Source organism: Chelonia mydas, chromosome 15, assembly GCF_015237465.2.
Source record: "Chelonia mydas isolate rCheMyd1 chromosome 15, rCheMyd1.pri.v2, whole genome shotgun sequence".
NCBI lineage: Eukaryota > Metazoa > Chordata > Testudines > Cheloniidae > Chelonia > Chelonia mydas.
In genome coordinates, this window is record NC_057856.1 from 9259624 (window position 1) to 9272853 (window position 13230).

Genomic DNA, 13230 nt, shown 5'->3' on the forward strand with positions numbered 1-13230 from the left:
CTTGGCACTATGGTAATTGAAACAGTGACAGTGGCCACATCAAACTGGGCTGCAAAGGCCACCTTTTCTGGTGGGCACTCAGGAGGCAAGAAGAGCTGGATGGGGAGGTTTTAAAAGGCTGCTGGTTGGAGGTTTTTAATGCCGCATATCATTTGTGAAGCACCATAAGTGAGAGCACGAGGCCCTAGGAAGACTAACGTGTTCCAGCTCTACTTACCAGTAAGGGGTTCCCACAAAGGAGTTGGCAGGAGAGACTATAGACGCAGACCCAAAATCAGCTAGTTTCACCTGACCCGGTTCCGTTAGGAGAATATTTCCCGCTTTAATATCCCTTGGGAACAAAATGGGAGAAGTGCGGTTTTGGTTACAATTAAAAATGCAGTGACACTACAGTCCATTAGCCTTTCTGCAGAACAACGACCCAGCACCGGAGATTTAAAAGCCCCCAAAGAGCGATTATTTACTCATGTTTATGATGATAGTGCATCGGGGCTGCCAAGAATGAGCTCCATTGTGCTAGGCACTTTACAAACACAATATAGACAGACTCTGCCCAATATAGACAGACTCTGCCCAATATAGACAGACTCTGCCCAAGAGGGGAATATAGACAGACTCTGCCCAAGAGAGACACAGGGTGGGAGAAAGGGTGTCACACACAAGCAGAGTGAACCAGGTCAGGGCAGCAAGTGACATTTGTGCCACTGTTTTAGTTATGAGGGAATAAGCTAACTGGAGAGAAAAGCCAGGGGAGAGGGGACACTCAAGGGAAGAAGAGGGTAAGAGGAGCAGGTCTGGAGTGAAACTGAAGTAAAGAGACTGGGAGGGAAGGGTGGAGAGGGCTGGAGCAAACAGCCAATCAGCACAGGGCACAGAAAGTCCAGTCAAAACTGTCTCTGAATGCCCCAGGTCCCTGCTTTGGCTGCTTCTGCGGCTGCTCCTATTGGCTGGAGAAAGGGACTCAGTAATCATGGCTTTCCTGGGAACAGGGAACTGCCAGGCACTAGAAAGGAGAAAAGATTAATGATGACCTTGTGGTTTAGCCGCTGCACTGAGACTTAAGAGATTTGGGTTCAATACTCAGCTCTGCCACCTTGTATGACCTCGGGCATGTCACGGCAGCCATCCCCTGACTCAGTTTCTCCATCTGAATGAGGATTCTACTACTTTCGTATCTCACAGGGGTACAGCGAGGGGAGGATTAATTAGAATTGTAGGGACTCCAATTATGGTTATGACGACCCTGTAAGTAGACAGACACTATGTACAGATATGAAACCATTAATTCTTAAGTGCCAGCAGCAAGGGGGTTACACTCAAACAAACATGTGAAATGTTGCTAAAAGGTTAAAGCCATTCATTCCATGACACTTGGCTAAGTGCCTACACAGAGTTACAGATAACATCACCTAAACATGCTTTGCCCCCAAGCTCAGGACCCAGGCAGATCTGTCTGTCTAGTCTTTGCTAAACTGGAAATGTTTCTTCTCCCACCTCCTTCTAATATAAAACTAGGAAGAAAAACCAACAACAAAAAGATTGTTTTAGGGCATCCAGCTCTCCTTATATGCTGCCAGCTGAAAGACGCAGTCTAGTAATGTACTGTAAAAACTGAGACAGCATTTGGATAATGAGGGGAAAACAGTACACCAGGGATGTTTTCACATGGCAGCATCTCAGTTATTTGCTTTTTGCAAAAGCAGGCCCCGGTAGAAATGGAAGGTGAGTTAAAAGTCCCAGCTGAGTTAGGCTGTTAACACTGTAGCTAACGGCAATGCCAAGTTCTATTTTTTCAAAAATCATCACAATACACAATAAACCACTTGAAATCTGCAGTTTTTCCCCACTCTGTGGCCCACTACGTATGCCCCCAAACAGCATAAACTTTTACACCATTATTTGTATTACTGCAGCTCCTAGAGACCTAAACATGTTGACGGTCCCACTGTAGTGGGCATGGTCTGAACACTGGCACGAGACAATCCCTACCCAGTAGTTCTCAACCCACGGCCTGTGGGTTGCTTGCAGCCCAATCAGCACACAGCTGTGGCCGAGGTGACACCTTCAGGGCCATACAGGTAGTATATATACTCTCTGGATGCGGCCCAGAAAACACACAGAGCTGCACATACAGTCCACAATGGTAAATAGGTTGAGAACCACTGTTCTAGACAGACCAGATGGACAGTGTGGGAGAGAAACAGAGGCACACAGAGGTAAAGCGACATGCCTAGGGTCACAGCAAGTTAGGGAATAGAACTCAGGTCCCCTGACTCCCAGTCCAGAGGTCTATCCACTAGACCAACACTACTTCTCAAACCTGAACCTATAACTATCCCAACAACTTTTCTCTGGTCTTTCCGTACCAGTGTCCCAGTTAAGGGAGCACACTGAAACGTCAGGGTGCGCTTCTCTGTGCGCAGAGTTCATTTCTATAGGGTACACCTACCGAGAAGGCATTTTACAAGCCTGTATGTGCAAAGACAGAACCCAGAAAAAGTGCAAAATAAGAAGTACTTTGGACACCATTATGTCCAATGCTATCTCCAGTTCACTCTAATCTGTGAAAAATTAACAGAAGCTTGTGTAACAGCCCTATGTCACCAGCAAAAAGCCTTCACTGAGTAACAACGTACTGCCCATATTATAGTTATTCTTAGCAAAGCTAGGACATTGGATTCACGGGGGTAGCAAGTGACAGCATGCATAAAGAACTCTGGGTTCGGACAAATATATTTGCTCCTTGCTAGTTTATGGTTTTCCACTATCTGCAATTTAAAAGAAAAATAGCTTCATCCTATTGCATTCCACGCAGTTCTGTTGGACGTCCTGTTAGAGAACAGGAGAGGATGCACAATTAGGAAACTGCACTTCTTCTGTCTCACCACAGGGTGTCCCCCTTACGCCAAGTCGTGCTCAGCTTCTTTGCCTCTCTATGGGGCAGGAAAACAGAAGTTACATGCAGTGTTGGACCCAGGATATTAGAGAGACAAGGTGGGTGACGTAATATCTTCTATTGGACCAACTTCTCTTGCCAACACAAGTTGGTCCAATAAAAAGAAGTGACATGGGCAGTCTGGTTTGGTGGTCACTCAGCCATGAGGTGTGTGCCACGAAGCGCTTTTGTAGAAGAAATTTTGCACGGAGCCAGATGAAAGCCAAGCTCAGTGGAGGCCTGCACTTTCCTCTGAGAGAAGCTGCCCTCCAGTTGCATTATTACTTATTACTCATATGACTGTAATGCTTAGTAGCCCCAGTAATAGACTTGGACCCCACTATGCTGGGTGCTGTAAAAACACAGAACATACACAGTCCTGGCTCCAAAGAGCTTTCCGTGTAAGACAAGAGACAACAGGTGGAAACAGACAGGCAAACACAAGGAAATAATAAGACACTAGCCAAGAGACAGATGATTCCATCAAGACAATGCTCCTCTCTGTGAGCAAATGAGGCCAACCATATTCCTTTGTCTCCCATAATTTCAGACACTAGTGCAGGGGTGGCCAACCTGGGGCTCTGGAGCCACACGCGGCTCTTCAGAAGTTAATATGCGGCTCCTTGTATAGGCACCGATTCCGGGGCTGGAGCTACAGGCGCCAACTTTCCAGTGTGCTGTGGGTGTTCACTGCTCAACCCCTGGCTCTGCCACAGGCCCTGCCCCCACTCCACCCCTCCCCATAGCCTGCCATGCCCTTGCTCCTCCCTCACAAAGCCTCCTGCATGCCACGAAACAGCTGATCAGGAGGTGCGGGGAGGGTGGGGTGGAGGACGCTGATCAGTGGGGCTGCTGATGGGCAGGAGGCGCTGGGAGCGGCGGGGAGGGGAGTGGAGCTGATGTGGGGGCTGCTGACATATTACTGTGGCTCTTTGGCAATGTACTTTGGTAAATTCTGGCTCCTTCTCAGGCTCTGGTTGGCCACCCCTGCACTAGGGTCCAGCAGAGAACCAGAGCGCTCCTCTTGGCTCTCTGCCGAGTGCAGGAGCTGAGCATCCTTGAGGAGGGTGCGAAGAGCCGTGGCTGAGAACATAACAATAGTTCTGCTTCTGCTACTGCAGAACAGAGTCAACAAGTTCCAACAAAGTGGTTTTCATGAGGTAGCCAGGACGTGTTAACGCACCGGAACGTCCGCAGTGTCTCTAAAGGAAACTCCTCGTTGTAGCAGCCCCAGGATGTGCTAACAGCCTCTCTGCCAAATATTAATCTTGACACTATGCTATCAACATGGGGAGGATTTGAGCCCAATGACTGGTTTCCAACTGTCTCCGGGAATGGAGAATCTTCACCTTTGCTCACTAATTCTGTGCTAACCCAGATCACAGTGTTTCACAGCAATACCCCAACCTACGGGATTAGGAGTTACCAAAACAAGACCAGACACACACGTGGGTGAAATCATGTTACGTTTCTGACAAAAGACAGGAGAGTCGGAAATTAAAATGGCCACACACTGGCAAACTTTACATCATGCAGGACAATTTCCCAAAACAGCCCGAGTCCAGTAGCAGGCCTGGGGGCTTAGGCCTGGTGCTTCAGAGGAAGGTGCCTAGTGTGCACACGCTGCTGGTGTGATGCTTTATCCCGGACAAGTGAAGTTTCTTCCTGACCTCTGCAGTGGTCAGCTGATTTCCTGAGGCATGATTTTATCTAGGCAGATCTCAGCAAGTACAGTGTAACCGTTACTATTACTGGTCAGAAAGTTAATCAAGCTCTCTTAAATCTGGCTTATGTTTCACTTTACACACCCGTAAACTGCCAGGTATCTTTCCTGTATTTCCTTTGTCTTCACTGATTCACCTAACTGCTTCCTCCCTAGGGTGAGCAGATGTCCTGTTTTTATAGGGACAGTCCCGTTTTGGGGGACTTTTTCTTATATAGGCACCTATTACCCCTCACCCCGACCCTTTTTTTCCCCACAGTTGCTATCTGGTCACCCTATTCCTCCCTCACATGCAGCCCGTTTTGCCTGGCAAATTTGTTTGGTGACATTGAGAGTGAAAACCACTATCACAGAAAAAGAAATCAATCATTGGATTGCGGCTTCACTAATGATTGCAGCAAAAGAGCAGGCCCATTAACAAGGAGACCGCTTCTGTTTACAAACATACCCTGGCATCAGCAGTGCTGGGAAAGGGAATACTGAAAGATGACATCAGTGTGTCAGGAAGTTCTGGTTAAATATTACTGTTTTATAAAGGTTACCAGAGTGTAGCAGAGAATTCTCTAAGGCTTCTCATCAGCCCTCAACCCAGAGCAAGATAAAACATGGCAGTACTGGACCGTATTCTTACCTATGAATCTTAGCATGAGAATGCAGGTAGGCCAGCCCCTGCAAGGCACCATGGGTAATGGCAGCAATCTCCACTTCCTGAAGTGGTTTCTTGTGAACTAAAGGGTTTAAACAACAAGATGAGGTAAGTTAGATTTGTTCCTTGCCAAGGAGTTACACAGCACTGGGATAGGAAGAGTTAGTCACATTCTTGGAACAACAACAACTGACTTTTGCAGGCCATGAGTAGGGTAATACCTATAGACACCTACGTATTTCCTATGGCAAAGAGGTAGAAGGAGGTTCAGGATGAATATAAAGTAGAGGTGTCTAAGCACATTCCATAGAGCCCTCAAATATGACCAGCACATGCCTGTGGCTGACTAGATCTTAGATACAGAGGTGTGGCCCATAAAGTATGGCTTTTAGCTAGCTTGGGATGGGTTTCCTCCTGCTCTGTACAGGCACTGTGAATGCCTTGGGGTTTGGTTTTAGTTCTGATGTCACACTAGCCTCCCGTACTGCAAACCTATCTGCAACTATTCCTTCTAACTGCAGGGCAAGAACAAAGCTGATCATTTGGAGGTTTCCATTATTGCTGAACAGACAACAAGCAGTTCCCGTTTATCTATCAAGGAAGATACAAGCCCAAGAAAAAGGCTGCAAGCATTTGTTTTTTCATTTTACAACATGTAAATGTGCCAGCTAGGTACAGCCCTTGGGCTCCTGGCAAATTCTCAGTGTGGCCCTTGACATCTTGAAGTTTGGGCAGCCCTGTTATAGATAGGGCCCTATCAAATTCACAGCCATGAAAAACATGTCACGGACCGCGCAATCTGGTCTCCCCCTGTGAAATCTGGTCTTTTATGTGCTTTTACCCCATACTACACAGATTTAATGGGGGAGACCAGCGTTTCTCAAACTGGGGGTCCTGACCCAAAAGGGGACTGCGGGGTGTGGGGGGGGGGGGGGGAGGAGACGGGAAGGCAGGTCACAACTTTATTTTATGGGAGTGTGTTGCGATATTGTCACCCTTACTTCTGCTCTGCCTTCAGAGCTGGGCTCCCGGCCAGCAGCTGCTGCTCTCCACTGCCCAGCAATGAAGGGAGCACTGCCGCCAGCAGCAGCGCAGAAGTAGGGTAGCAGTACCGCAACCCCCCCTACAATAACCTTGCGACACCCCCCCTCCACACAACCCCTTGTTGGGTCAAGACCCCTAGAATTACAACACCATGAAATTTCAGATTTAAATAACTGAAATCATGAAATTTATGATTTTTAAAATCCTATGACCATGAAATTGATCAAAATGGACCGTGAATTTGGTAGGGCCCTAGTTATAGAACATGTAGGGCTTAGAAGACCCACACAGGACTTGGCCATGACTTAAGGCACTAGCAGGGTTCACTGGAAGTATAGACAGCCTGTGACATCTGTGAAATGGTTTCCTGAGCACCCATCTCAGCCAAAAACAACCCCCCTCCAGAAAGTTGTATTCCGAACAAATATGTGGTAGAAATGATACTTCACAGCTTACCTTCTAGCAAATCAGAAGCCGATCCTAAGCAGTATTCCATCACCAACTGCGACAGAAATAAACACAAGCATTAACCATAAGGGAGGTAGAATACCCAATAATGGTGAAACATGAGACAATCCGGAATGGCTGGGTTTCGCACTGGCTCAGCACACCAAGGAATATGGAAACCTAGCGTTAAAGAATGGCCCACAAAGGACTGGCATTTCCTCATCTCAGCTCATAACCATGATGGGATAACGCAGAAAGAGAATTTTGTGGGGTTTTAAAACCGTTTACACAGGGCACCTCCCCCCGCAATTTGAGCGTATGATGCCATCTGCAGAGCTCTGCAGGAGCCCCGGCTTAATGCACCATCCTAGCTCAGAAAAAACCACAACACCTTTCAGCAAAGCTAAGGGCAGGCCCCTAGACCCTCTCCCATTCTCAGCTCATGGGAAGAGGCCCTAAGCACAGCGGTACGAGTCCCTTCCTCAGCCCACCACCTGCACAGTGAACCCTCCTTCCGTGGGCCAGTCATGTCCACTGGCCCGAGACAAGGCATCTCCAACATCATCTCTATTTCGCTTCAGGGCCTGAGAAGAGTTGTGAACTAGGTGGTCCAATAATATTTGATTGGCCATGGGAAGGGAATTGGTAGCTTAATCACCTGGTGTTTGTGCTCGTCTGTGGCAAGTTCCTGGCCCCTGGGTTGGCAGAAGCTGGGTGTATGGCAAAAATGGCATATTTAATTTTGGCTAAAGGGGTGACTTGCACTGCTCAATAATTATGGAGCAGCAAGGGAGCTCTGTCCAGTTCGCTGCAACTGAAAGCCTGGTGGCTAAAGTGTAAGGCCTCCAAGGGGGGTCTTTGAGTGAGAGAGAAAGATACAGAAAGGAATGTCGGGAGGCAGTGTTCCAAGGCTTCTGCTGATTAGTGGAATTTCTGTGCTCTCACCTGCCTCAAGTCACTGAATGAAGGATGTTCTTTCTTAGAGACAAACGCAGCAAGGATGGATTCGTATTAAATGTAGATCTTACAACTAACTGCATGAATTGCATTGCCTTTTCCCTGGACTAAGATTGATTTGCATTGATATTTTGTGTCCAATCAATCTAGGAATAGAAACTAATCTGATTAACCATGTCAGAATTGGTAATTGAAGAGTTTATTGTAGAATGCTTTTTGCTCTGTTCTAGCCCCAAGTTGGTATTTTAAATATTTCATAGCCCAATGCATTTATCTGCTGAAAGCACTTTAAATAAAATCTGAGACAGGGAGCCAGCTAGCTGTTTTAATATTTGTGAGGAAAATATGCAAAGAGAAATTCATTTTTCATCTCTCCCCCATAAAATTTAGGATGCTGAGCTGTAAGTGCAGTCAGCAGGATTTCTTTGAGCAAAAAAAGTGAGCCCTAATGTGGATTTTCACAGCTGGAGCACGTTTTAAACATGTCCTGTTTATTCCTCCTCTTAATGAAATGTGAAAATCAAAAGCAGCTTGAAACACTCTTGCATGGAACACTGAAGGCCATGAACACACTTAGCAGCATCCCCTTAGGGCCGGAGATTTGCACTTATTGCTTATTTGGTATTTCTCCGGCTCCACTATTTCCAGTAACCCCATTCAGTCTGCTGGAGACAATGCATCAGCCCCTTTTGTACAGCCAAAGGGCAATGCTTTGCGGTGTCCTTTACTCAGCACACAATGCAGGCCAGCAACAGCCAGCCAGGTGTGCCTTGGTTAGGGGTGGATGTAGCCTTCCAATTCAACTAATACACTGACTACACTAAACTGCTGAGGGGGCACCAGTCACCTTCAGTAACCTTCGCTCTGGCACCACAACCTTCACCCTGGCCTAGTGAGGAGGGGAGGCCCTAGGGCGGTGGAAGAGCAGGCTCACCCCACATTCACCCTGCAGTGGTGGCCCCGGCACCAGGTTGCAATGCCACAGAACCACTTAGGTTTCACCAGGCCACCCCTCCGTCATAGCCATAGTAAGATCATGTACGTGTTAGATTTCAGAAGGGCTGATCTAGGGACACACTGTATGTAGACATGGATCTCAGCATCCACAAGTTTATGAAACCCAGAACCCTGAAGTTTCTTAGCCAGCCCACTAGGACTAATCGATGTAGCTCAACTGGGTCGGTGTCTGTTTTCCTCACCTAATTACACTGCACATCGACACTGTTCTCAGTGTTTGTTTTAATTCACTTGATTCAATTCCTGCATGTTTTATATTCAGGCAGAGGCATTAGTTGTAGGATGGAATTGAAGACGTTTGTAGGTTATGGATGGCAAAGAGTTTGCATTTGGTTATAAAACTTGATTTTCAAGCTTCATCAGAGAATAAATGCCTCCTAATGTAACTGGTGCTACCTCAGTGATTGCTCCATTTTCCAGATCTTTAATAATCATAGTAATCACTACCAGGCCTACTACGGAACTTGAAATGTCCTGCTCTTATCAGTCTGCATTGACGAAAATTAACAATTTATTCCTCCTCTCTTTTTCTCTTAGCCAGTTTTTGATCCATGACAATGTTGCCTCTTGCCCCATGACTATTATGTTTCTGTAGTAGCTTCTTGTGAAAGTCCTTGTCAAAGACCTTTTGAAAAGCTAAGTGAATTACCTGGTTCTCCTTCATCCACTATTTTATGGACATGTTCAAAGAGTCCTAATGAGTGTTAGTTTTCTAATGAGTGAATAGTTTTCCTTTGCAGAGCCATGCCAGTTGGATCCTATCATATTATATTCTTCTAGGCGTTATTTTATTTTTTGTTAGTTATAGTTGCAACTAATATCCCAAGCACAGATGTAAGGATCTGTAATTCACTGGATCACCCCACTGACTTTCGTAAAGTTTAGGATAGAATCTACCACTATAAGCAGTCATTTATATGGAGGTTATTGTTTTAAAGACCCTAAAAAATTGGGCTTTCAGTACTTAGAAACTATAACATGTAAAGGCCTTTGGGCATGGACATCAACAAATTATGGGCTTGATCCGAAGTCTACTGAACTCAACAGAAAGACTCGGACTTCAATGAGCTTTGGAGGAGATGCTACATAATCACCATAAAAGAGGTTTGGGCTGAAGGCTGAGAAAGTGCAAAGAAACCCTGGGGTTGCAAGAAATATGGTAGGGAGTCAATAAATAAAACACTTCGACAAATTCTACCTTACAGTAGACTTACGAGCTAGATGTTCAAATTACCTACAGACCCTTCAATCACACAGTCAAATCCCAGCAGAGTCAAGCAAACCCTTTGTTCTTCTGAAGCAGATTAGCTAGCTGCCATGATGTTGACTGTGAGGGGATGCTGGAGGAACTCTTATTACAAAACTAAATGCCCTGGCCAATCTGCGTGAACTAACAAGGTACTTTTATATAGAAGTAGGGATCTGCCCCAGTGTCCTTGTCCAGAATTTCCACTCCCCTTGTAAATCACTTTGAGGATCCTTCAAGATAAAAGAGACTACAAGGAATATTAAGTATTCAGTGTTGTGTGGAAAGACAGGATCATTTACCAGATATTCAGTCACCTATGGGCAAGTGGTCCTGCCCGGGAATACAGGGACTTGACAACTGCTGGTGCTGTTACACAGTGCTACCGTGATATGGGTGCCCACCATCGTGCCCGTGCTCACTCTATTCAGATCATGAAGGTTTAGGAGATTGTTGCTAGCAAGTGCCATAGACCTGCAGGGAAGCAGTTCCATGATTCGAAAATCAAGTTCCCTCTGCCACACAGAGTTCTGTGTCGTCAGCACAAACCACGTTTCACCACCAGGAGACCAAATACATTCTTCTAAACGCAAGAACCTTCTGTTTGCTCCATGTTACAATAAAATTCTTATGGGGGGGGGGCGGGGGGAGAGAAGGAGAGCTGGAAATGCCACGGGGCTCGCACTCACCCAGGCAGTGTGCTCTTTCAGGTAACAGCCCTTGTACTCTACGGTGTTGGGGTGCTTCAGCTGCCGTAGGAACTGGACTTCCTTGATGATATCCTGCCATTTCTATTGAAAACAAAATGGGAGGTATTCCCTCCTTATGTCAATCCCTCATCCCGCATTCTCCACGACAACCTGCGGCTCCTGCAGCACAGTCAGGTGTTACTGCAGATTTGGGAAGCGACCATGAGACAATTTTACTATCGGAGATGGTCAACAGAACCACCACCCCATTTTCTCTCCTTTTCCCAGCCTCCCAATTAACACCAGCCCTACCCCTCGTTGCTACCATCTCATCGTTCCCTTTCATTGTTTAAATTACTCGCTGGGACGACCAGTCAGTCATATCAGGAGAACTACGGGACCGATACCAGGAAGTGGATGAAGGCTTTCAAAACCTCCTTGCGAACTCTGAGCTAGATGGGAGGGGGCAATCTTACACAGAATGTTCATCTTACACAGAAGCAAAAAAATTCCCCAAAGGTGGTGTCACTTCTAATCACTGACCTTTGAAATCACCCTAGCTCAAATCATGTCAGCTGTTAAGAGATAAAATTAACTCACAATGCATTAAATATAATCAAATTGGTGAAGGGTTTAAATAAACCACACAGGTATCCAGCAACTGGCCAATGACAGGTAGATTTATTTTATCCCTCCATGACTAACTTAGAGATAACCAGTTCAGGGTTTATTTTATACCCTTCTCTCCATATGCCAAAACCTCAAGTACAGTCCCACCCTGAATCAACAGTTGCAAGAACTGATTGTATTGTAGTTGTCGAGGTCCATGTTGTACAAAGACGAGTAAAAAAAGAGTTAGTCAAAAAGAGGAAAACTTAGCTATTAAGGTCAACTTTTGGGTTCCCACCATACTATTGTGAGAGTTATTTTATCTGCAAAAACACTGCTACTGTTCTACAGGCTATATTTGAAGTGTTAAGTTTTCTCAGATTTATTACAAAACCAGTGCTTCCAAAACCAGACAGCAGTAACTGAAAGCTGTCACGAAGGCTTGTGGTGTGAGAAGTCTGCTGTAACTTTATTAGGTTTTGATTCCTTCTGTAATGTAATAAAAGGCATACTGACATTTGAAATGTCAGAGGTAACAGGTAACGCACATGCTGGAGACCAAAACAGCAGAGTAGGAAAAACATCTGAAACTGCCTCTTCCTTATTAATAGCACAGAAGCCTGCTCTCTACTGCAAGTCCACCCATCAATCCAGCTAGATAACGTCTACCGAAGTAGCAAGCTTTACAAGAGAAGATCATCCAAGAAAGCAACAACTGAAGTGTTTAAAACCTTTAAAATCTACCATTCATCAGGCTTCACACGGACTCATTTTCCTTTCCTATGGAAGTGAGTGACTATTACATGCACTAAAGAATCTGGTTTGCTAAGGCCAAAGGAAATCCCCAGCTAACCTCTCTGTACAGGTTTATATGGCTGCTGTGCACAGAGTTCACGTGAAAAACTAGCTCGATCTATCTTACCTCGTTCGTTTGCTTCCCACTGTAGGACATTTTCTTAACCGCCACCACTTCATTAGTGTGGGAATGTGTGGCCTGGAGCAGGGGAAAGAGAGAAAGAAATTAAATCAGAATTTTTTCCTATAGAGTCAGATGTGTCTTCGGCTAAGTCCAGGCTTTCCCTTCTTAACCCACGTACTGGCAAGCTCACATGCTTAGGAGACTCCTTTCCTTTGGACTCTAATTTAGGATACCACCATTTGGACCCCAGCTGCCACATAGGCTCATCCATTTGTCCAATTCCAAGCTATCTCCCTGCCTGCTTCTGGGTATCAGCAACAGCTCTACTACAGTGCAAACCTGGGACCCGACTGTGTCTAGTGAGAGCTTTGCTACTGACTCTAGCAGTATCAGGATCAAGCCTCTGGGAACCGCAGAGCACCTTGGCAAAGCACGATGCATGCTGGCCCAGCTGACAACGGCCCTGCCCAGTAGCCACCAGACCCCAGCTAACACAAAGAGAATGAGTAACGTCTCTCCTATTGGATTGACCTAATATTTTATTCTCCCTGGACTCCTTGGGACATCCCCCAACCCCAGCAAATTGCAGATCTGGTAGCTGTTTGACAATATGAAAGCCTTCTCCTGAAGGGTAGCTGATCCCAAAGGCCACCTTCTGGAGAACTTCACTGGTCTAGACAAGGCCAGCAGGCAAGTGTGCCTTTGCAGTGGTTGATATATGGGTATGGAACTTCTGGCACCCATCTCAATCCCTCTATCCCCAGTTTCCAGAGAACTCTGTTTTTTTCCTGGAAGGCCCGACAATCAAGAGAGATCCACGTTGGCCCAATACGTATTCCCCTTTCCTCCCTCTCGCTGTTTCCAGTCCCCTTCACTGGCTTTGTTTTAAACGTTGAGGGAGATTTTATTAAGCTTCATTTGTATTATGTATTAGTAGTACTGCACATGACCCTAATGCTTTGGGGTGGGGGCGGGGGAGACGGGGTATTTTAGTAACA

General features: G+C 46.0%; 1 protein-coding gene across 8 annotated transcripts in view; it reads right to left on the reverse strand.

The window, feature by feature from the left end:
- TAOK3 (TAO kinase 3) overlaps positions 1 to 13230 on the reverse strand; it is a 141976-nt gene that overhangs the window by 53916 nt on the left and 74830 nt on the right. For 7 of the 8 annotated variants that reach the window (XM_037879189.2, XM_043529744.1, XM_043529746.1 and 4 more), the window contains 5 exons: positions 12236 to 12307; positions 10705 to 10806; positions 6805 to 6850; positions 5290 to 5386; positions 218 to 331 (listed from right to left, as the gene is read on the reverse strand). In XM_037879189.2, the coding sequence (XP_037735117.1) occupies positions 218 to 331; positions 5290 to 5386; positions 6805 to 6850; positions 10705 to 10806; positions 12236 to 12307 (431 nt within the window). Of the gene's footprint in view, positions 1 to 217; positions 332 to 5289; positions 5387 to 6804; positions 6851 to 10704; positions 10807 to 12235; positions 12308 to 13230 lie in introns of those variants that run through there. The other variant, XM_037879191.2, reaches the window with a different exon arrangement.